A 22486-nucleotide genomic window follows, 5' to 3' on the forward strand; every position below is an offset into this window, starting at 1 on the left:
GTGTCATCATTCCCCCAGCTGGAAGTGGTTTCCTGGATATGGCTTAAATTCCTCCAGCTGTCCTCCAAACCGCCCTCCCTTTGGCTCTTCTGAGGCACAATCTCTTTTGCAAATAAAGAGAGACAGCACAGTAAACATCCTCCTTTAAGTGATTTTTTTACTCAAAGGCAGCCCTTCTATCTCAGGGTGAGGGGGTGGGCAGAATATAGTGGCCAGGGTCCCAGACTCTGCACCCAGGTTTCCTGGGAATGAATTCCTGTTGATACATTCTAGCTACTTGACCTTGACCTGGGTGGTTGTGAAGATTGAGATTATACAAGCAAAATGTTTAAAAGCGTACATAGCACATAGAAAATGCTCAGAACCCATTAGCAAGCTATAGTTCTATACAAAACCACCCTACTTCCTTAACTGTTCTTCAGGGATGCCATTTCTCCCCATCATGTATTCTTGCTATTTCTGAGCCCCTCCAGCTTCTGGGGGATGAAGGCTAGAGTGGGAGGATCCCTCTCCTGCCAAGAGTGAGGCCTTCGGGTCAACTTGGCTTCAAACACTGTGGGGCGGCAAGATGCATTTCCTTCACTTGTCTCTAGAGTGTTAAATCTCTTGGATAAAAACCTCAACTGCCTGCATCTCTGCCTGATCTTGGTCATATCCCCAGGACTGGGCATGCAAGATCGGTTAGAACAGATAAAGGCCATGCGGAAGGGATGGGAGTGGGGGGGTGGAGTGAGCATCTATCTGATTAAATAAATGCTGCAATGAATCTCGATCTTTCTTTGGCCTAACCCGTTTGTCAGGGATTCTCACTCCATCCATGAGTGTGCGCTTCAGCTTCAGATCTGGAATTTCAGGTTTCAGAGATTGCTCTGACTTGGGATTTAGCTAAAAAAGTAAACTACACTCAGCTAACAGGCAGTGAATTTCAGTGGTCCTAGAATCCTACTTAATTGGTCTCCTTTCTACAACTGAAAACCATATCACATTTTCTACAAAAGGCCAGGGGCCTCTCAGGTCTCAGCTCTTGGGGTACAGCAAAATGACTCATTCTTTTTTCCTGTTAGGGACTCTGGGCACTCATGAAAAAGGCTACTTCTTCAGAGCCAGACAGAGGGTAGGTTTCTGAAAGTCCTAAACCATGGTGTTGCCCATTTGTTTTGTTTTTCTAAAGACCAGTTACTTTGGCTCCCCCAGAGCCTTAGGGCTACCTGGCAGTGAGATATGGTGGCTGGTCAAGGAAAGAGAGGTTGCTAAAGGAGTGACAGGGTGGAAGGAGGCTGATGTCTCCCTGTCTTCATTGGAAACCTTGGAGAGCTGTCGAGGAGACTCCAGGTGCCATGAGTTGGTTGTGGGGATGAGAGCAGATCTCATCTCCTGTGTTGGTCTTCTGTGTGGCCTGCTCTGCCAACCTTTGCTGTTTTTGTGAGCAGGCAATGCAGCAAGATTAGAGAAGCATGTGTATGAAGAGGCTGGTGATGCTGATGACTAAGACCTGTTATGGGTTGAATTGTGTTCCCCCAAAAAAGATATGTTGAAGTCCTAACCCTGAGTACATCAGAACGTGATCTTATTTTGAAATAGGATCTTTGCAGGTGTAATTAGTTAAGTTGAGGTCCTACTAAAAGAGTGTGGACCCCTAATCCAATATAACAGGTGTCTCTAAAAGAAGATGGCCGTGGGAAAGCAGACACAGAAAGAGCACTGGTGACTATGCAGGCAGAGAGAGGGGTGCTGCAGCCACAAGCCAAAGAATGCCAAAGATTGCCAAGAACACCAGAAGCCAGGGAGGGACAAGCAAGGACCCTCCCCTAGAGGCTCAGAGGGAGCATGGCCCTGCTGACACCTTGATTTGGAACTTCTATCCTTCAGAACTGTGAGAGAGTAAATTTCTGGTGATTACAGCCACCCAGTCTGTGGTTATTATGGCAGCCCTAAGGAATTACTCTAGAATGGAAGAGGGGAGCAAACGGGAGCTTCCTGACAAGCACCACTCCCCTTCACCCACCAGGTGCTGGCCTGATGCAGAAGAGTTTCCCTACTCCTTGAGGACTGCATGCGAGCTCTCCCATCCCTAGTAACTGCCTCATTGCCTTAACCTTCCACCCCATTTCCCTGATCCTGTAGATTTGGGCCCTTTTCCTTTTACATTAAGTTCTAAAAATATTTTCTGTTCATCTGAAACTCTTCAACAACTTAAGATGGAAATGAGATATTTCTGCTCAACCGAACCTCCAGCTGAGATGGGAGAAACACAGTTGCCTGCAGCGGGGAGCTCTTCCCTCATCTGACCCCCCATCCCTCGCCTGGGTGGGGCAGCCCAGGCTGTGTGCCCTGGAGGGGTGTTTCCTGGCTGGGGCCCCGTGGCCACCTCCATATTTCCCTGCAGTTTCTTCTCACCCCTGCTCTATGTGAGCCAGCAGGAGTGGGTGGTTTGGCTGACTCCAGGCAGGAAAAGGAACTCTGCCTTGAATTTCACTTTTCAGGAGGCAGAGTTTGATGGAGCTGGCTTGGCAGGTGAACACGTGGGCGGGCGGGTTCCCGGGGGAAGAGAACCGGGAGCCTGGAATTTGATTTCTTCCCCAGACCACATGGCAGCACTGGCCAGAGTGCTTTTGATATTTAATTGGTTGCAACTTGAGCTCTAAGACACCCACACATGGCTCGGCATGGGGTGCCCCTGCCTTTATTGCCAAGGGGCTGCCGCCTCCCGACTGGCTCACCAGGGATGCCAAAGGAGCCCGTTCCCAACAGTCTGCTTTGGTCAGGGCCACAGGCCAGTGAAACTGGGCATCTGAAAGCTGCTGGGGAAGGTGGGAAGCAGGAAGGGGTCCTGAGGTTTAGGTGGAAGCCAATCCCATTCCTAGGACAGGGAGGAGAAAAACCTAAGTGACTTCTATTCCCTTTTCTTCTTGAAATGTTAATATCAGGAAGGAAAGAGGGCTGGAGGTGGGCTTGGAAGATCCAGGAATGAGCATCAGGAGATATGACCTAGAGCAAGTCCATTTCTGTGTCTCAGCTTCCCCATCTGTTCAATGAGGATAATACCTACTTACTGGATAGGGTCTGTAGGGATTTAAATGAGAAAATACTTGACTAGTTGGTACCTGGCATAGTGAGCATATAATAAATGCCACTTATTTTATAACTCAGAAAAGCATGGTGGAAGTGCCAGACTGGCAGTCTTTAAGCCTTCACCCAATCCTTCTCTGACTTTAGCCAGCAGCAGACACCTCCTTTGGAGGAAGCACGAGGTTGGGACCTGGTTTCAAATCCCTGTGCCAATGCTTAATGTAACTCTAGGCAGAGGATTTGTCCCTCTGATGCTTGAACTTCCTTATCTGCACAGTGGGGATAAATTGTACTTCCCTTACAGGGTGCGAAGAGCCTTGAGATCATTCTCATACAGGGCCAGCACAGCACGGGCACTGGGCACGCCCTCGCTGGTCGTATCTCTGCTTCTTTAGCCTGCCCAGGGAGCCCTCCAAGGTGAGTGATATGGTTTGGCTGCGTCTCTACCCAAATCTCACCTTGAATTATTATAATCCCCAAGTGTCAAGGGTGGGGCCAGGTGGAGATAATTGAATCACGGGGGCAGTTTCTCCCATACTGTTCTCATGGTAGTGAATAAATCTCACCAGAGCTGACGGTTTTATAAATGGGAGTTCCCCTGCACAAGCTCTCTTTTGCCTCCCGCCATTTAAGATGTTTGCTTTTCCTTTGCCTTCTGCCATGATTGTGAGGCTTCCCAGCCATGCTGAACTGTGAGTCCATTAAACTTCTTTCCTTTATAAATTACCCAGTCTTGGGTATGTCTTTATTAGCAGTGTGAGAGAAACTAATACAGTGAGGGAGGCCAGGGGTGAGCTATTACCTGAACCCATCCTTGTGGCTGTCACTCAGGTGGCAGGTGCCTCCATGCTGACAGGGGTTCTGGATGCAGGTGTTGATGGGCACAGTGCAGTCCTTGCCCTGAGGAGCAAAAGAGGGAGAAGCACATGGTTAGGGGGCCTTCCGGGGCTGCCATGGCCCAGGGGACTCCAGGGGTTCCAGCATTCTCTGTGATGAGGCTGGGGAGATGACAACAAGGAGCCCCTAGGAAAGGCCTGCTGTGTGACTTGGAGCCCACCCATGGGAGCCCTAACCCCTAGTCACTGCACAGTAAGAAGGGGAAGAGTGATGAGAAGCCAGGAGTTCAGGTTCCAGCCTCACTACTTTGCAGAATTTGCACCCTTCTGTATCCCAAACTGCAGGGCAAGAGCCCAGGCTATGGATTCAGGCAAAGCTGAATTCACATACAGCTGGTTTCACATTCCAGCTCCATCCCATCTGGGTTGGCTGACCGTGACCCCATAAAAGCCTCTTGACCTCTCCAAGTCCACCTCACAGGGTTGCTATGAGAATTAAACTTGAGCTTTCATGTAAGGAAAAGTTTCATGTAAGGAAAAGGTTACACGTGTGTAATCCACCTAGTGCATAGTAGGCATTCTGTAAATGCTAGAAGATAACATTACCATGAGCCTCACTGAACCTTAAATATAACCCACAACTTGAGTAGGGAAGACTAAGGCTAAAGTATAGCCAACAGACCTTGTCTCCTACAAAGTGACAACCCCAGAGAACCATCCTTGATTGATCTGGAGTGGGGTCCAGCCTTTGGTATTCTAAAGTTCTGAAGGTAAGCCTAAGGTTAGGCCAGGTGGGGAACCTTTGCAATAGAGAGCTCAGGGTGGTGTGCGATTCTTTGGAGCAGGCCCCTCTGAAGGGGACGTGCGAGCTGAGAAGGAGCCAACTGTGTGGAAGGTGGGGAGAGGAGCGTGCCAGGCAGCAGGAGCAGCGAAGGCAGTGGCCCTGAGGAAGGCAGCCCCAAGGTGGAGACTGAGCTCCATGAGACCCACTGTCCCAGGGAACAGCCCAACTCTTCTTGGCCTTCTGGCCCCTGCTTCTCCTTTGGGACTGACAGACCAGTCTCACCCAATGCTTGGCATGGAGTCCCTTACAGGACCTGGTAGCGTGGGGCCTGGGGAGGTGACTGCTGCATCCTTTCTGGGCCCTGGGCTCAGTGGCTTGGCACAGACCTGGTGGAGGTGATCATGGGAGCCCGCCCACTGCCACACCACCTGCTCGCCATCTGCCTGAGAAAATCCTCTTCCCTCTTCTGCTGTTGCTGGTGATGTGATGGAATGGAACTGGGGCTTCCTGGCTGCGACGCTGCAGCCAACTGGGCTGAAGGCCTTGGGCCCAGGACAGCCTCTGCTGTGGACCCTCTCAAACACCAGAGCCTCAGGCCCATCTTCAGCAGCTGGAAGGCATGGGCCATGTCCGTCTGGTTCCCTTCATGCCCTGTCCCAGCAAAGGGGCCAGTCAGAGGTTTCTTGGAGGGGGACAGGGAGAGTGCAGTTTGGGCTGGTATCTGGTTTTATCCTAAACCATAACAACACAGGGCCCCTTTCTGAAAGTTGGTGTGGAATGGAAACTGTGATACTAATTCTCACCCACTTTGCCGAGCACATTTTCCATTCCAGGCCTCATGCTAAGTGTTTTATATTCATGATCGCATATCATGTTCACAACAACCCTATGAGATTGGTGTGATTGTTATTACACTATTTTTACAGACAGGAAAGACAGACTTAGAAAGTGAGGTAATATGGCCAAGATTGCACAGCAGTAAGTGAAATGGGGAGCAAGCAGCTGAACCCAGGCATCCAGCCCAAAGTTAGTGCTGGGAGCCTCTATGCAGGACCACTTAGCTGGCCCCTCTCAAAACACGCATTCTAGGGGCACACAGATGGGAGTGCACATTCTAAGTTGGCTGCTGTGTTCCTTGAGGAAATGACTAGTTCTCTCTGAGCCTTGTTTTTACCACTTATGAAATGGAAATAATATGAACTACCCTATGGGGAATTAGTTAATGGTTATATATGTAAGACACCTAGCATGTAATGGCAGCTCCATAAATAATAGCGATGATGATGAGGATGATGATGATGATGATGCTTGGGGTCTGAGGCAGGGCTGAATGTGAGTGACTAAAATACTTTTCCAGGTCTTTGGTTGGTGCCAAGTAGTTCCAGAGGTTCATATATGAGAGTGGTGGTGGCCAACACATGGACCGTGAAGGGCAGGACAAAGAACCTTGAGAAGGTCAAGGCAAGATCTCTCTAGCCCCTGCCTGGGTTAGCCCCTGCTCTGGGGAACTGGCAAGTACCAGTGACTCCAGGTCAAACCCTCCCAACTATGGCGGTGGTGGTGGAGGTGGTGGAGGTGGTGGCAACTCCTGCAGCCCTTTACGCCAAGCACAGAAATCCAGGAGGCAGAGCCTAGTGCTTGATGACATGGTAATTGGGCCTGGAAGTGGGGATTTCTGTCACTTACCTCTCCTTGAAAAATAATCACTATTGCCAACGCCTGGTTAATTAGCCTGATTCAATTCTCTTCAGCCTCATTTTGCTCAAATCTACCAGATTTGTGGTGCTCCTTGGTCCTCCACCACACTTTCTACCCCTCATCCCACTTTGTGTGTGTGTGTGTGTGTGTGTGTGTGTGTGTGTGTGTGTGTAGGACATGGCCAGGAATCCTGACTGACTTCCTTTAAAACAGGTGTCCCCAACCCCTGGGACATGGACTGGTACCGGTCCCCGTTAGGAACCAGGCTGCACAGCAGGAGGTGAGCAGATGGGGCGGGAGCATTACCACCTGAGCTCCGCCTCCTTTCAGGTCAGCCGTGGCATTAGATTCTCATAGGAGCACAAACCCTACTGTGAACTGTGCATGCGAGGGATCTAGGTTGCACGCTCCTTATGAGAATCTAACTAATGCCTGATGATCTGAGGTGGTACAGTTTCATCCTGAGACCATGCCCACCACCCTAGTTCCGTGGAAAAATTGTCTTCCATGAAACTGGTCCCTGGTGCCAAAAAGGTTGGGAATCAACCTTTAAAAGACACTGGGGGCTGGGCGCAGTGCCTCACGCCTATAATCCCAGCACTTTGGGAGGCCAGGGTGGGCGGATCACAAGGTCAAGAGATCGAGAACATCCTGGCCAACATGGTGAAACCCTGTATCTACTAAAAATACAAAAATTAGCTGGGCGTGGTGGTGGGCATCCCAGCTACTCAGGAGTCTGAGGCAGGAGAATTGCTTGAACCCAGGAAGCAGAGGTTGCAGTGAGCCGAGATTATGCCACTGCACTCCAGACTGGCAACGGAGTGAGACTCTGTCTCCACAAAAAAAAAAAAAAAGACACTGGGAACAGCTGCCCTCATTGGAAACCTCTTTCTGAGATCGGACGAGGAATGCTGCTAAGTCCTTACTTCTCAAAGCGTGCTCCTTGGACTAGTGGCACTGGCATGTCCTGGGAGCTGATTAAAAAAAAAAATGCACACTCTCAGGCCTGATCTCGGATCTAATGAACTAGAACTTGCATTTTAATAAGCTCTCCAGTGATTCTTATGCACACAAAAGTTTGAGAAGCACTGTTCTGAGACATTGAACATATGTGCCTGAAACTAAATGGCTGAAAAAGAATCAGCCAACAGATATATTTTTTTCCCCAAATCTTAACATAATGGCAAAATACTGACCCTTTGTGAAGTATCTACTGAATCCTGGCACTGAGGTAGGCAAAGTACACACACAGCCCCTTTTCATCCTTCCAACAGCCCTGCACATGAGTATGAGTATTCTCAGTTACAGGTGGGGAAAGTGAGGCTTAGGGAGAATCTGACTTGGAGTGGTTGTGAGTGTAGAGACTTTGTTGCAAGAGATAGCTGAGCTCTGGTTGTAGCTCATGCACTTCCTAAGTGTGAGAGCTTGGGTAAATTATTTCATCTTTATGAACCTTAGTTGTTTCATCTATTAAAAGACGATAATAAAACTTATTTCACAGGGTGATTAAGAGTACTACAAGAGATAATGTGTTTAAACTGCTTCACAAAGGCCTGGCATTGTAGTAGATTAAGAGTAGCTGCTACCAAATGTTACACAGTGATTCCTGTGCTTTTTTATAATATTGTGGCTTCCCAAGGTCACTCAGCTAGTCGATGGGAAAATGGAGATACCTGGAAAGAGGTAAATGCCTGAACTTTGAGCTTGGTTTTGTGGGTATCTGGGGATTTCTGTTAGCCACTCATGCAGAACTACCATCTTAGTCGCTCTGTTTGGGCGGGCTCTAACCCTGGCAAGAAGAAAAGCAGGGACATAGCACAGAGAATTTGATGCAACCCTCAGTTAAAGGATCCCTTGGGTTCAACCTGCTCCATTTTACAGCTGAGGAAACTGAGGTGAGGAGAAGAGCGAGTTCTGTCCAAGGTCATGCATCACATAGGCACAGGCTCCAGAGGGTCCTGCTTGGTGTTCTTCCCATGGCTACACTCTACTTGTCTCTAACCTGGAAATTCAGACAGGTCCTAAATAGTCAGGGATCCTCCACCTTAGCCCCTGCAATCACTGCACTTGCCAACAGGCAGTTAGTGCAGTGGCCAGGAGCACAGCTTCTAGAGTCAGTTGGTTCTGAGCTTTGAATCCCAACTCCCTTACCTACCATGCTCAGTTTCTTCAACTGTAAAATGAGGGTCATTTTAGGAACTGTATTCTAGGGCTCTGATGAGGAGTATGCAAGATAATACATGTACCTTATTTAGTCTATCAGTACATAGTAGATACTCAATAAATGCTGGCTCTTATGTTACTGTTATTATCATAGTTATCATCATCATCACCACCATCTGCACCATTAGCACCATTACCATCATCAACACCATCACCATTGTCACCTTTGTCATCATCACCGATACCATAACCATCATCACCTTCACCATCATCATCTTCACCATCACCATCAACATCATGCACCCTAGACCTGCCTGGGCTCAACACTTTCCTCAAGATCAAAATCTCTGTTCACATTCTTCTAAAATTGACATGATGTTCAGAATCTTGAGAACAAAGTTCAAACAAGTGGCCTTATCCTGCAGTAGCTCTGAAGATACTCTCTTTGCTCTGACACTGACGGTCAGGTCATGCTTCATAGTACAGTCAAGTGTAGTTGGAAGAAGCCTGGACTTCAAACCCAGCTCTACTACTTTCAGACTCAGGCCAGTTTTAAAGAGAAGGAAGCAAGAATCAGAATGTGAAACAGTTTACCTTATCTTTAGAATGGGGATGATACTACCCATCTCATAAGCTGATTATAAAAATCAGAGAAGAAAATAAATGCATAAGCTCCAGATGAGTGCCTGTCCTTTATTGATGATTCAAAAGAGAACTATACTATGTATGGAATTGAGAATGTTACAAATGCAGTCACAGTTCTAGGAGAATGACTGAAGTTTCTTGGCAGTTCACAGTGCCATAGACTGATAATCCTGGATCAAACTAGCAACATACCACCTGTTACTGATGGCTTATTCCACACCCAGGTATGAGGGACCGCCATGCAAGGCCAAAGGTAAAAGGCAGCAGTATGCTAGCTTATTGAGTGCTCACTGAATGCCAGGTATCATCCTAGTGTATTGCATACATTACTGTACATTTGATTCTTACGGCAAACCTATGAGACAGGTCCTAGTTTGCAGCTGGGAAGACAGATGAAATTACTAGCAATGGCCACACAGCTAGTAAATGACAAAGCTGGAATCCACACCTGCTTCTCTGTGTAATTGCACAGTCTGAATTTTCTCTGCTGAATCCATACAAGGGAGTTTGAGAGGATCCACACATCCTGAGTATGTCTGCTGTTAGTCTTTATTCTCCCCTCCTATTATTTTTTGTGTGTGTGTGGGTGCCCTGTGACTGAATTTATAACATTCTCAATTCCATACATAGTATAGTTCTCTTTTGAATCATCAGTAAAGGCCAGGCACTCATCTGGACCTTATGCATTTAGTCTCTTCTCTGATTTTTATAATCAGCTTATGAAATGACGGTGTATGGGTCTGGGACTCAGTGGTAAGTTTAAGACTTTGGAGGTGGCTGGCTTCAAAGGGAATCCTTTGGCTCTCTTGTCCCAGGCCCATAGGTGGCACTCTGACACCATCTGCTAGAAGCACAGCCATCGTCTAGAAATACATCAGGTAGTCCCATTCCCCAGAGTGAGGCTGCCTCTAAGCCTGTCACTACGCACACGCAATCCCACTGGGGACAGAGACCTGGGGATGCCAGCTCACTCTCAATCCACCTGCATCATATGTGTGCATTAGACAGGCTGCGGGGCTGTCCTGAAACTCTGGGCTTGCCCAGTGCCTTTGGATGGGTGCCCTGGGAAGGCTGGAAGCTGGGCGGGCCCTGCAGAAGAGGATGGAGCCACAGCTTTGCTGATTCCAGTGAAGCCCAAGGAAGGGCTCAGCTATCCAGGAAACCCTCCAGGGGAAAAGGATTGGGTTCTGGAATCACAAAGCCCAGGGTCTTAATCCCAGCTCTACTGCTTACAAGCTTCGGACATTGAGTTGAACTCTTGACAGTCTGAGGCCCAGTCTCCATATCCATAAAAAGGGAATGATGAGGCCTTCTTAGGTTTGCTGGGGGTGTTTGAACAGGTGAGTAAAATGCCAAGCACAGTACTTGGCACAGTCTGTACTCTGTAGGTGCTCGTGAGAGGCACATGGTCGATATCCACAGGGGTCAGCAGAGGGGCATGACACCGTGCTCTGGGTGAAAGAAGGAAGGACTGTCTTGGAGGTAGTCTGGGAGGCCAGAGGGGAGAACTGGGATCTCATCCTCTTGCTGGCTGATCTTAGCCGGTCAACCTTTTGGGTGAGTTTGCAGCCCCTAGGCCTTTCAATCCCCCATCCCTATATTTACATCAAGCTGGAACCAGCACTTTCAAGGCTGGTTGCTCTGAGGGTGGGGTTTGGCAGGGGCATGCTGGGGTGGAGGTTCTGGAAATCCCTTTAGAAGGGAAGTTGGGAGAGTGGGTTCAAGGGATGCCTCTACTTGGAAACACTTTTTCTCCGAGACTTAATTTCTCCATGTTTCACAAAGAAAATACAAATGTTACATTTCCTCTTTCTCTCTGGACATCCTTGTCAAGACCATATGGGGTCCTCTCTGACTGGCAGCTCCCGCTAGTTCAGAGAACAGTGTTACTGGCAAATGCTGCTTTGGAGTGGTAACCTGTGCGATGGACTCATCCAGGTTGTCTCTTGGAGAAGGGAGGGTATGCAGGGCGCGGTGCCCCTCTCTAGGGCCAGGGCTGAAGGAGGAGCCTGAGGCATGAACCATGGGGGGCAGGGCCTCCAGCATACCTTGTAGCTGTAGGGGCAGGCACAGCGGTACAGCTCCACAGGGTCCTGGGTGCATGTCCCGTTATTCTTGCACGGGCTGGAGAGGCAGGCATTGCATTTGGCCACAATGTTGATGTCCACTGGCCCTGGGCAGCAAAACCAGAGTACTGATGGCAGGTCCTGAGTGCGCTCACTGCCATACCTCCCTTCCCCTCTGCTCTGGGCCCTCCCTCAGCCAGCACCAGCCCCTCCCCAACTCCATGCCCAGATGGCAGCTGGCTCTCCTCAGCCAGCACATCCAGTCCAGCTAGAGTCCCATTAATTCAGCCACTGTCCAGTGAGGAAAAATCACAGTGGGACATCATTCAGAAACACTTCTGCAGTCAAATCAATTACTGTAATTAGCCTGATCTGATTTTGGTGCTAATCTGCAAACAATGCACCATAATTAGAAACCCCCTGTGTATCTTCTCATATTCCAGGAAGCTCTGGGCCCAGGCTCCATTTGGACCTCCCATTTTTCTACCCACAAACACCCCTCCCCATGGAATAGTCTGTGCCAGGCTAAGCAGGGCACAGTGCTTGGGCCAAAGGCACACAGAGGAAGTCCCCCCTGGAAAACCTTGGAAGAAAGAAATGGATGGCCCCAGAGGACACAGCGATGATGCTGACAATGGACAGAAAACTGCTCAGGTACATGTTACATCTGTGACCGTTTCAGCCGTGTGCTTGCTTTAGCTGCAAGCACTGGAGGGAGGTCAGGGTCCTTCCCAGAGCTTTGCAAAGGGGGCTGTGTCCTGCTGCTGCAGCCAGCTTTGACAGTGAGCCCTGGATAAACAGGCCATACTTAGTGTCAGGACTATAAATGACCTTGGGGTTAACAGTTATCAACTTGGAGATGGGCTGAGATGAACTTCAGTGAGTGACTGTTTGTGGATGAGTAAAAAGAGTGGCCTGATTGAGAGCTGGTACCAGGGGCTCAACCCGACTTCACATTAGAATAGGAAGACTATCTGTCTTGGTTTGCTTGGGGCTGAGGGGGTTTGCAGGACACAGAGCTTTCAGTGCTAAAACCAAGAATGGCCCAGACAAAACCCAGATGACTTAGCTGCCTTACACTACCAGCTACAGTGTTGTTTGTTTGTTTGTTTGTTTTTTGAGATGGAGTCTCACTCTGTTGCCCAGGCTGGAGTGTGGTGGTGCAATTTCGGCTCACAGCAACCTCCACCTCCTGGATTCAAGCAGTTCTGCCTCAGCCTCCCGAGTAGCTGGGATTACAAGCATGCGCCACCACACCTGGCTAATTTTTGTATTTTTAGTAGAGATGGGGTTTCCCCTTGTTGGGCAGACTGGTCTTGAACTCCTGACCTCAAGTGATCTGCCCGCCTCAGCCTCCCAAAGTACTGGGATTAGAAGCATGAGCCACCGTGCCCGGACCCTGGCTGCAGTGCTTTTAAAAGTCCCCACACCCAGGTTGTACCCCAGACCAATTTAATCTAAACCTAGAGGGTGGAGCCAGGCTTCAGTAATTTTAAAACTCCTGTATGATTTCCAAATGTGCAGCCAAGATTGAGACCTATAGTGTTCTTGGCCTAGGTGAGCCTCTTTAGTATCAGATCAGATAGCTTAGAAGCAGGAGGAGGAAAATTAAAATTAGCTTTAAGCCAATGGAATGTTTTTCTGCTTGCAGCAGAAGTGTGGGACACACTAAAGTTTGAGAGGGTAATTAAAGTGTATCTATATATCAAAATAAGTATTAAGCCTCTCGGAGATGAGCAAAAGAGATTATCAAACAACTCTGTATACAAATGAAAAGTATGTTTTTGATGAAAATTTCAGGTTCCCCAATAATCAAAGACAAAATAAAAGGAGTTTTTTTTTTAACCTATTGAATTAGCAATGAGAAAATAATGACGGAGTCTAATGAAAAATGCAACCAAAGGATGCTACTGGGAATGTAAATTGGTTATAACCCTTTTAGAAAATCAATTTGGCAAAATGTGTGAAGACCTTAAAAATAATAATGTACTTTGATTCAGTAATTTCTGTTCTCTGAATCTTATCTGAGGACATGATTTCAAACAGAGAAAGATCTTTATGTGTCAATGGTAAGACAAAAAAATGGAAATACTCTAAAGATTCAAAACCAGAAATGGATTAAGTAAGTGGCAGTGGAGTATTATGGCTTGATGATAAAGACTGTGCATTCTGGAATCAGATAGACCTGGAAGCCTGGTAAGCCTCGATTTTCTCATTTTTAGAAATGAGGATAATATTAAAAGTTGATCACATAGAGGTATTAGAGAATTAAATAAGTTGTTACACGAAGAATGAGAAGAAAATACATGAGACAGTGCTTACCATCATTCCTGTTGCATACGAACTCAGTAGTAGTTTGTTGTTATAATATGATCAATAAAAAATCACATGTACAAAAGTTTGCTGGGTAAAATGGGAAAATGCTTATGTTTTAATAATGTTGGATAAAAAAATGCAGGTTAAAGATTTTTCTCAAGGCCAGGTGCAGTGGCTTATGCCTATAATCCCAGCATTTTGGGAGGCCAAAACAGGAGGATCGTTGGAGATCAGGAGTTCGAGACCAGCCTGTGCAACATAGTGAGACCTTGTCTCTACAAAAGATGAAAAAAAAAAAAAGATATTCTCCACTATGGAAAGACATGTACAGAAAGAAGTCAGTGAGGAGATGTGTGGCAATGCCAGCAGGGAACTTGGAGAGAATGACACTTGGCCCATTAGATGAGGGTTCACATCAGCGTCAGCATCTGAGCCTCTTTGTGGGACCCATGGAAGAGACAGGGTGAAGGTTTCTGAAGCCACATCTGTTGAGATACCCTGCTCTGACAGGTTGCCGGGAACACAGCAGACCCCACGAGGGGCAGGGGAGGGTGGGGTGTGGGCGTCACCTACCTTTGCACTGGAAGCGGTGGGTTGGGGTGGTGAGCAGGAGCCTGTCAGCCATGGGCTCAGGGCTACTGCAGCGGGCGATGCCAGGTTCCTTGTACCCCGCCTTCACCCACTCCGACAGCCACCGAAGACTGCAGTCACAGTGGAGTGGGTTGGTTCCCAGCGCCCTAGGAGGCAGAACAGGAAGTCAGGGCCCCCTGCCCAGCTTGGCCAGTAGCCTTCATATCCTTGGCTCTCTGGAAATGCATTTTCAGACTTTGGCTAGACTGGAGGTATCCAATATGGGGCCAGCGGAGTAGTCGTCTCCACTGTGGCAAAGTTAATATCTCCAGGGTGTACTTCCAATCCTGTGGAAGTTTCAACTCCCATCCCAGCCCCTTCCACTTCTGAGGCGTGGCTCTCACCTACGCAAGTAAGACTCACTCTTCAACTCAACCCCATCCTAGCTCCTTTAGGGAGCTTCCTGGATCTCTGGCCATCTGATTATCTGGTTCCCTTGCCCTGTTGAAGGGTCCACTGGAGGATATACTCTGCAGAGAAGGTTCTGAAACCCATCAACCTAGGGAGCAGCTTCAAACTACTTGGCTAGACTTTCATCCCAGCTGTGACTCGGACGAAAATACTAGAAATTCTGTATTTTTTTAAATTATATCCTTTAACAATTCTACTTTTGAAAGTTTTAGAATATGCATACGTAGTATATCCGTATTATAGTGTATGCACACATTATGAAAATAATTAAATATGCATATAGAAGGAATACAAACTCGAAAATGTTCACTGACAGAGGTGTATAAAAAAATGTAGAGATTCCTGATCTGTGGAAGAGAGGTCTAGCCTGGGAGTGAGGGAATCTAGATTCTAGTCCAACATCTCACTGACCTGATAGTCAACCTTTAGCTAGTCACCTGATATTTATGGGCCTCAGTTTTTCCTGTGTAAAATAAGAAGGGAATACCTGTTGCAGAGTGCAGAGTGGTTAAGAATATGTGCTTTGGAGTCAAGGCAAACCTAGATCTGATCCTGGGCCCTGCCATCTGCTAGCTGTGCCATGCTTAGACACGATGTTATTATATATAATAAAAGGATAAAAATGCCTTACAGTTGTAAGAAATAAATAGAAAACTTATCTAAAGTGTTTACCCCATAGTACATGTTTTCTATTAGTTCTTATTAAATATTTACACTGTTTACATAATTGAGGATTCCTTTGAAGGCTTCTGAGGTGGGGAACAAGACAATATGCATAGTGTGGATACATAGTTGTAAAATATACTGTATGCATAAGGAAAGGACATATGCCAAAATGCTGACAGTGATGACACTGTCGCTGACACTTTCATGCTTTCATGTTTTGAATGTTCATTGGGGAGAAACACTGCTACTTACAGATGGGAAAGAGATGTGAGGTCGTTGAAGGAGCCTTCAGGAACGCTGGAAATGTCATTGCCATGGAGGGTTCTGAAGCAGAGGGCACAGGTCGGAAGGTTAGCATCCACTAATTTGAATTTAGCATATTCTCAGGGCCTCCAGTGCCTGGCCCTGCCACCCTTCAGTTTTGCTCAGAGCCCCACTGCTCCTAGCAGTAGCTGCTGCCCCCTTTGCTCTGGGTGCATGAATGTTCTATGCCCAGCTCAGCAGCAAGGATGGAGGGAGTAGAGGGTTTGGGGAAGAAGGGGGTGGACTTTTCAATCTGATAGACCTGAGGCGAAATCAGAAACCAGTCTCTCTTAGCCGTGGAACGCTGGATAAGTTACGTCACTTTTCTGGGCCTTCATTTTTGCAGCTGAGAAAGGAAGAGACATATCTACCCAAGGGAGTTACTGGAGTTTCAGAGATCATATGAAGAGCTGTGCTTAAGACCGGAAGTTCTGGAGCCAGGCTGTGTGAGTCAAACCTGACTTTGTCGCTTACCAGCTGTGTGACTAAGGGCAAAGCAATTTACCCTCTCTGTGCTTCAGCCTCTATTGTAAAACAGGTGTGAGAATAAAAAGGCTTGCCACAGAAAGTTGTCATGGCTGTGTTAATCCACATAGAGAGAGCCAGCATTTTCTAAGTGCTAAATGACTAATCAATATTAATATTTGTGAAAGAGTCTTGAAGGGTATCTGTATCAAGGAGCTCAGTAAATTAGTTTCCTTCGTATTTACCTAAAGAGATCTTAGGCAGGTTGAGAAATGCTACCAATCCCAGCTTTGGTGACAGAGGGAGGGGGTCCTCAGCTCCCGAGGAGAGTCTCTGGAGCCGAACACTCATTGTTATGGAAACGGCTTTGGCATCAGCCACACACATACACGAGTCTGGCACTTGTGTGCACCTGAGTGCATCTTCCCACAGCATGTCGGAGGGGCCGGGCACCCCACTTGGTATTAATCATGCCTCTCTCCACCCTGTGGTGTAGGCAGCTAGGAGCTATTCTCACTTACACAGTGGTGCCATATACTAAGCCTTCCACAAATGCCTGGAGGATAGGTGCATGAAAAACCTCAATGAACACTGCTCCGTGCTCAAGTAACAACACAAGCAAATCCACAACGCATGGATTATATTCTCCATTAAAGGATTAATCATCAACTGCATAAAAAAATCTGCAAATTCATAGAAACTCAAAGGCTTCTTTAGTGACTGATGGGCACCATCACCTGTGTTGGCAATAATCACCCTTCAGGGTAAGGACTAACAACTTTATTGCAGGCAGTGAGTCCTAGTAGAACAAAGAGACGATTAGTGTTGACAGTGGAAGTACAGATGGAATAATAACGAATGAATTTGCTCTTCTTCTCCCTTCAACTGAAGTTAGCTTGCCCTTGGTCTTCAGCTGACATAGAGACATGAGCCTAATTACTCTTGATAGAGAACAGTGGCTCTCACACTGAGTGATCTTTGGAAGCTAGTAAATATGCAGATTCCTGAGCCCCACTTCCAAAGATTCTGATTCAGTGGGTCTGAGGTAGGGCCTGAGATTCTGCATTTCTGACAGACTCTGAGGTGATGCTGACGCCAGTAGCAAGGGTTTAGAAAGGTTTCTCCTATTGCTTTAAGGCAAGGCCCTTATTTCTCTCCTCTTCCCATATAATCTCCTCTTCTCTTTCTCCTCTTAGTTACCCTCCATTGATATCCTCATCACCATCAGCTCCTTCTCCTCCCACCTCACAGTTCTCTGGTGAAATTCTCAGGGTGAAAGTGAGCCTCAGCGCTTAGGCAGCTAGGACAGCAGGAAGATGGCAAACAGCCATCTAGAGTGTTCATGATAGCTTCTCACCTCCCCGAGTAAGGAAGAGCTAGAAGCACTTCCTAACACTTTTATCAGCATCATTTAGCCTCTAGTTCATGAGGTTATTTATGAATCATACCAGCCCCTGCCTGCTATTGACTTTGATGGCTTCATGGCTGCTTGCTGTTTTGCATATGCACCCAGCTTTATTGTTAGTCATTTCCAAATGAGGCCTGGGCCCCTGGAGAGGCATGAGACCTAACTTTAAAACACCAAAGGACCCAAGGGCAGCTTTAGCATTGTGACACCTGCAAGTCAGGCTCCATTCTCTACTAAAAATACAAAAATTAGCCGAGTGTGGTGGTGGGCGCCTGTAATCCCAGCTACTCGGGAGGCTGAGGCAGGAGAACTGCTTGAACCCAGGAGGCAGAGGTTACAGTGAGCCAAGATTGCGCCATTGTACTCCAGCCTGGGCGACAAGAGTGAAACTCCATCACAAACAAACAAACAAACAAAAAAACCCTGCAGAGTAACAGGATTATAATTTACTAGGACAACTCATTAAATCCGCCTACACTGCAGGTTCTCCATCCTGGTTTGGCCCCCAAAGAAGTACTCTTGCCTGTCAAACAACCATCCTAAAGGATGCTAGAGAAGTGGGAGAATGAGTGCTCCTTCCCCTTTCTCCTCCCCTTCTCCCTGATGCCTCCCAGGGGCTGGGCTGGCAAGCAACTGTCAACTCTCAGTGGCTCATCTTCAAGCACTTGGAACTCCTCCTCTTTGCCTAACTCTTAGGGGATGTTAAAGGCAAACTTAAGAATTTCAGAATGCAGATGAGGGCACCATCAGGGCAACATTAGGGCATAACCATTCCTCAGTTCTGGGCTGCGTGAACCTTGGGTCTCTGAACCCCTAGGTCCTACGGTTAATACAATGAACAGTGGGAACTATCCTCATTCTAAATGTGGGTGTGGGTGGGTGAATTCTCTCCTGAGCAGGCTAAGCTATTCCCAGGTGATCTGGGGGTTAAGAACCCAAGGCTCTGGAGTCAGACTGCCTGGGTGTGAATCCCTCGTCTGATACTGGCTGTGTGAGCTGAGACAATTGACTTTTGGTTTCTCAGATTTTTTGGTTTCTCAGATATTTTGGTTTCTCAGATATTTTTATCTCTAAAATGGAGGAATTCTTAGTAACTACATATAGTAGACATTTTTAGGGGATGTGGGTTTCTCGGCATCAATGCTGTTTTCTGTAGCAGTTCCTCTGTTTTCTACTGGGGGTTACCCCTCCCCACCTCTTGGACCCAGTGGTTTGGCCTCTGTATGAACCTATGGCTCAGGTCTGGCCAATCAGAGTCACAGTGATTGGTGTGAGGTTGAGCATGCAACCTAAGGGAGCCAAAGAGAGACACTTCTGGGGCTGTCTCTGGAACGATGAGGGCAGAAGCAGTTTAATTTTGTGGGGCTGCTAAGCTGCTAGAATGTAAACTTTCAGCCCATCAGGACCCTCTGTGTCTTAAATAGAGAAAGACTGCCTGAGAATGAAATCCACTTAGGAAAGCAGGGCGAGAGGCAGAGGTACATTTCTTTTTATTTTTTATTTTATGATTATTTTTGAGACAGTCTCACTTTGTTGCCCAGGCTGGAGTGCAGTGGCACGATCTTGGCCCACTGCAACTTTTGCCTCTCGGGTTCAAGCGATTCTCCTGCCTCAGCCTCCTGAGTAGCTGGGATTACAGATGTGCACCACCATGCCTACCTAATTTTGTATTTTTAGTAGAAATGGGGTTTTGCCATCTTGGCCAGGCTGGTCTTGAACTCCAGGCCTCAGGTGATCGACCTGCCTTGGCCCCCCAAAGTGCTGGAATTACAGGCGTGAGCCACTGCGCCCAGCCTACATATTTCTTTTTCAGACAGATTCTCACTCTCTTGCCAAGCTGGAGTGCAGTGGCATGATCTTGGCTCACTGTAACCTCGACCTCCTGGGTTCAAGCGATTCTCCTGCCTCAGCCTCCTGAGTAGCTGGGACTATAGGTGTGCGCCACCATGCCCAGCTAATTTTTGTATTTTTTTAAATTTTAGTAGAGACAGTGTTTCACCCTGTTGGCCAGGATAGTCTTGATCTCTTGACCTCGGGATCTGCCCACCTCAGCCTCCCAAAGTGCTGGGATAACAGACACATTCTGACAGTATCATTGCAGTACCTGCATCCAGCCCTAGAGCCCGGTATCTTCCAGTGCATTCTTCAGTTATCTGAGTTGATAAATTCTCTTTATGCTTAAGGTGGTTTGAACTGATTTTCTTCCTCTTTGCCCAGGAGGAAAGCTAATATACCACTTCATAAGCTAGCTGTAAGCATTAAAAGACCAGATGCCAGTGGTTCAGAAGCACTCAGTCACATTAGCTATGATGATTGTTATCACTGTCATGACTCCTCCTCTATGTTTTTGAGTGGATTTTGGGGCCAGTCCTCTGGGAATTACCCACATAGGGTAGAAGCCTGAAAGTGTGCAGCTTGTATGTCTCAAAGGCCGTGGTGAGTCCTGTGACCTGATTCCAGGACTGCAGAGGAGACATTGCATTTTGGCAGAGTGGTCAGCGCCTGTCCCCTTTCTCTCTGCATCTTCCATTTCATCCCACTCCTCAATTCCCATCAGAGGCCTCTCTGGGTGTGGAAGAAAATGCCTCATTTTTACATAGGCCAGCTCCCTCCAGTCTGAAATGGGTGCAGATAAAAACAGATGCTAGCCTGCGATGGGGAAGCAGGTAGAATGTGGTAGAAAGAGCACTGGGCTAGGAGCCCAGAGGTGAGTCCCAGCCTTGGTTCTGCCTGTGCCTTGGGGCTACTCAGCAGCATCTCTTTCCACTCCTGCCCCCAGAAGCCACATTGCAGCCACGCCTGTAGCTTCTTGTGATTCCCCCAGTGCATATGCCTTTCCTGACTTCAGGGCCTCTGTCCAGGGCATTTATGTTCTCCCGGCCTAGAATGTTCTTCACTGCCATCCCTACTTAGGTAACCCCCTCTGGTTTCTCAGTCTCAGTCCTGGAAGCCCAAGTTAAGAGGAGTGATTCTGAAAACAAATAGTCTTAGGTTTAAATTCCAACTTTACTACCTACTGATTGCATCACTTTGGACAAGTTACTTAATCTCATTCAGCCTCTATTTACTGATCTGTGAAATGGGGATAACAGCGGTATATCCTTCACAAGGCAGAGGGTGACTAAGATAACATAACTAAAGCACTTAGCCCTTTGTGCAGCACATACTCATGGTTTGATGAATGTCAGTGCTGATTATTAACCTTCCTTTCAGAAAGCCTTTTGGGTGGCTAAGACTCGGTTACGTGCCTCTCACTTGTATCCCCATGGCTCTTCTTTCAGGTATCGCCTTGTGTTGTAGTTGCTTATTTACTTATTTCCCCTTCTAGACCAAGAGCTCCCTGAGGGCAACAATTGTGTCTCATTCACTGTTTGTTGTCTTTCACCCTCCAGAGTTAAGCACAGCAACTAACCGGTAGCAGGTATTCAGGAAAGGATGAATAAGACAATGATCTTGAACAAGTCACTAAACCTCTCTGAATCTGTCTTTTCTTCTTTTTTTTTTTGAGACCGAATCTCGCTCTGTGGCCAAGGCTGGAGTGCAGTGGCGTGATCTCTGCTCACTGCAAGTTCTGCCTCCCAGGTTCACGCCATTCTCCTTCCTCAGCCTCCCAAGTAGCTGGGACTACAGGCACCCGCCACTACGCCCGGCTAATTTTTTGTAGTTTTAGTGGGGACGAGGTTTCACCATATTAGCCAGGATGGTCTCGATCTCCGGACCTCATGATCCACCCGCCTCGGCCTCCCAAAGTGCTGGGATTACAGGCGTGAACCACCGTACCCGGCCTGTCTTTTCTTCTTATAAATGAAACGTTTGGACAGAAAAATTTTCAATATTCACTCTTTAATCCTAAATTCTGCAATTAAACTTTTGTTTACTTATTTTTATTTTAGAGATGTCAAAGTGCCAATCCTGGACCATGGTTGGGAGGTCACAGTGAGTCACCTTCTGGCTCAGCAGAAGAATTTTCTGATGCTCTAATAGCTGGTCAAAAGTGGAATAGAGTTGCCTGGTAAGGGAGTGAGCTCTTTGTCTCAGAAGGTAATCAAGCAAAGGGCTCCCTTATGGGATGTTTTAAGGAGAACTCAGGCAATTGGTAGAGCAGTGATGAACAGCCCCGTGGGTATAAACAGCACAATTCTTACTTCGGGGACTAGGAGCTAAAAATACTGAGGATGGTGAATGATAAAGGATAGTGAATGATAATCCCACTGGCTCCTTCGTGAGCACACACTGAAATTGCCTGCCCAGAGCTAACTGATTCCAGGTGGCCCTCCTGCGACTGGGGCAAGACAGTTGGGACCACACGCATACAAGGCATGTGACTTGGTGTGGAGCAAAGATCAGGGAATGCATGGATCCCCTAAGAAGGATGAAGATGTCCACAAAAATGTTCTCTTTTCGCTATTTTCAGATTCGGAGCCAAGTAGAAAAAGCATTTTCCACACAATGTTTTGTACTCAGGGCTAAAAGACCACCCTCCTGTTGTGCTCTCCTGAAATGTATTCATATCCACCTATATACACACACACACACACACTCTCTCTCTCTCTCTCTTTCTCTCTCTCTTAAATGTCAGTTTTCTCTTCCTGCTTTCCAGATCACTTTTTGGCCTTTGTCTACGCCCAAACTAAACCTTGATGCTCATTCTTCTTGCTGCCGCAAACACCCAACATCTCTGGGTCTCTGGTCATTTCTGAAAGTTTAATTAAAAGAATGAAACCCCTCAGAAATGAGGAAAGAATATACAAATGTTCAAATGCAGTTGCAGATAATGTAATTCCTGATTTTAAAAAGCCAATCTTTCTTCCAACTCCCTAAGTTGTAAATATGTTACCATCTTCATTCATCTTTATTGATTTATTATTTCTTTTGAAACAAGGTCTTGCTCTGTGTTACCCAGGCTGGAGTGCAGTGGCTCAATCACTGCTTACTGCAGCCTCCACTTGCCTGCCTCAATTGATCCTCCCACCTCAGCCTCCTGAGTAGCTGGGACTACAGGCACACATCACTATGCCCGGCTAAT

The 22486-nt window shown here is 47.2% G+C and overlaps 1 protein-coding gene across 1 annotated transcript in view; it reads right to left on the reverse strand.

The window, feature by feature from the left end:
- SLIT3 (slit guidance ligand 3) overlaps nt 1-22486 on the reverse strand; it is a 636316-nt gene that overhangs the window by 30618 nt on the left and 583212 nt on the right. The window contains exons 24-27 of the mRNA XM_019028107.3: nt 15537-15608; nt 14151-14314; nt 11244-11368; nt 3872-3969 (exon numbers count right to left, since the gene is read on the reverse strand). Coding sequence (XP_018883652.3) covers nt 3872-3969; nt 11244-11368; nt 14151-14314; nt 15537-15608 — 459 coding nt within the window. The remainder of the gene's footprint in view (nt 1-3871; nt 3970-11243; nt 11369-14150; nt 14315-15536; nt 15609-22486) is intronic.

Source organism: Gorilla gorilla, chromosome 4 (genome assembly GCF_029281585.2).
Source record: "Gorilla gorilla gorilla isolate KB3781 chromosome 4, NHGRI_mGorGor1-v2.1_pri, whole genome shotgun sequence".
Lineage (NCBI taxonomy): Eukaryota > Metazoa > Chordata > Mammalia > Primates > Hominidae > Gorilla > Gorilla gorilla.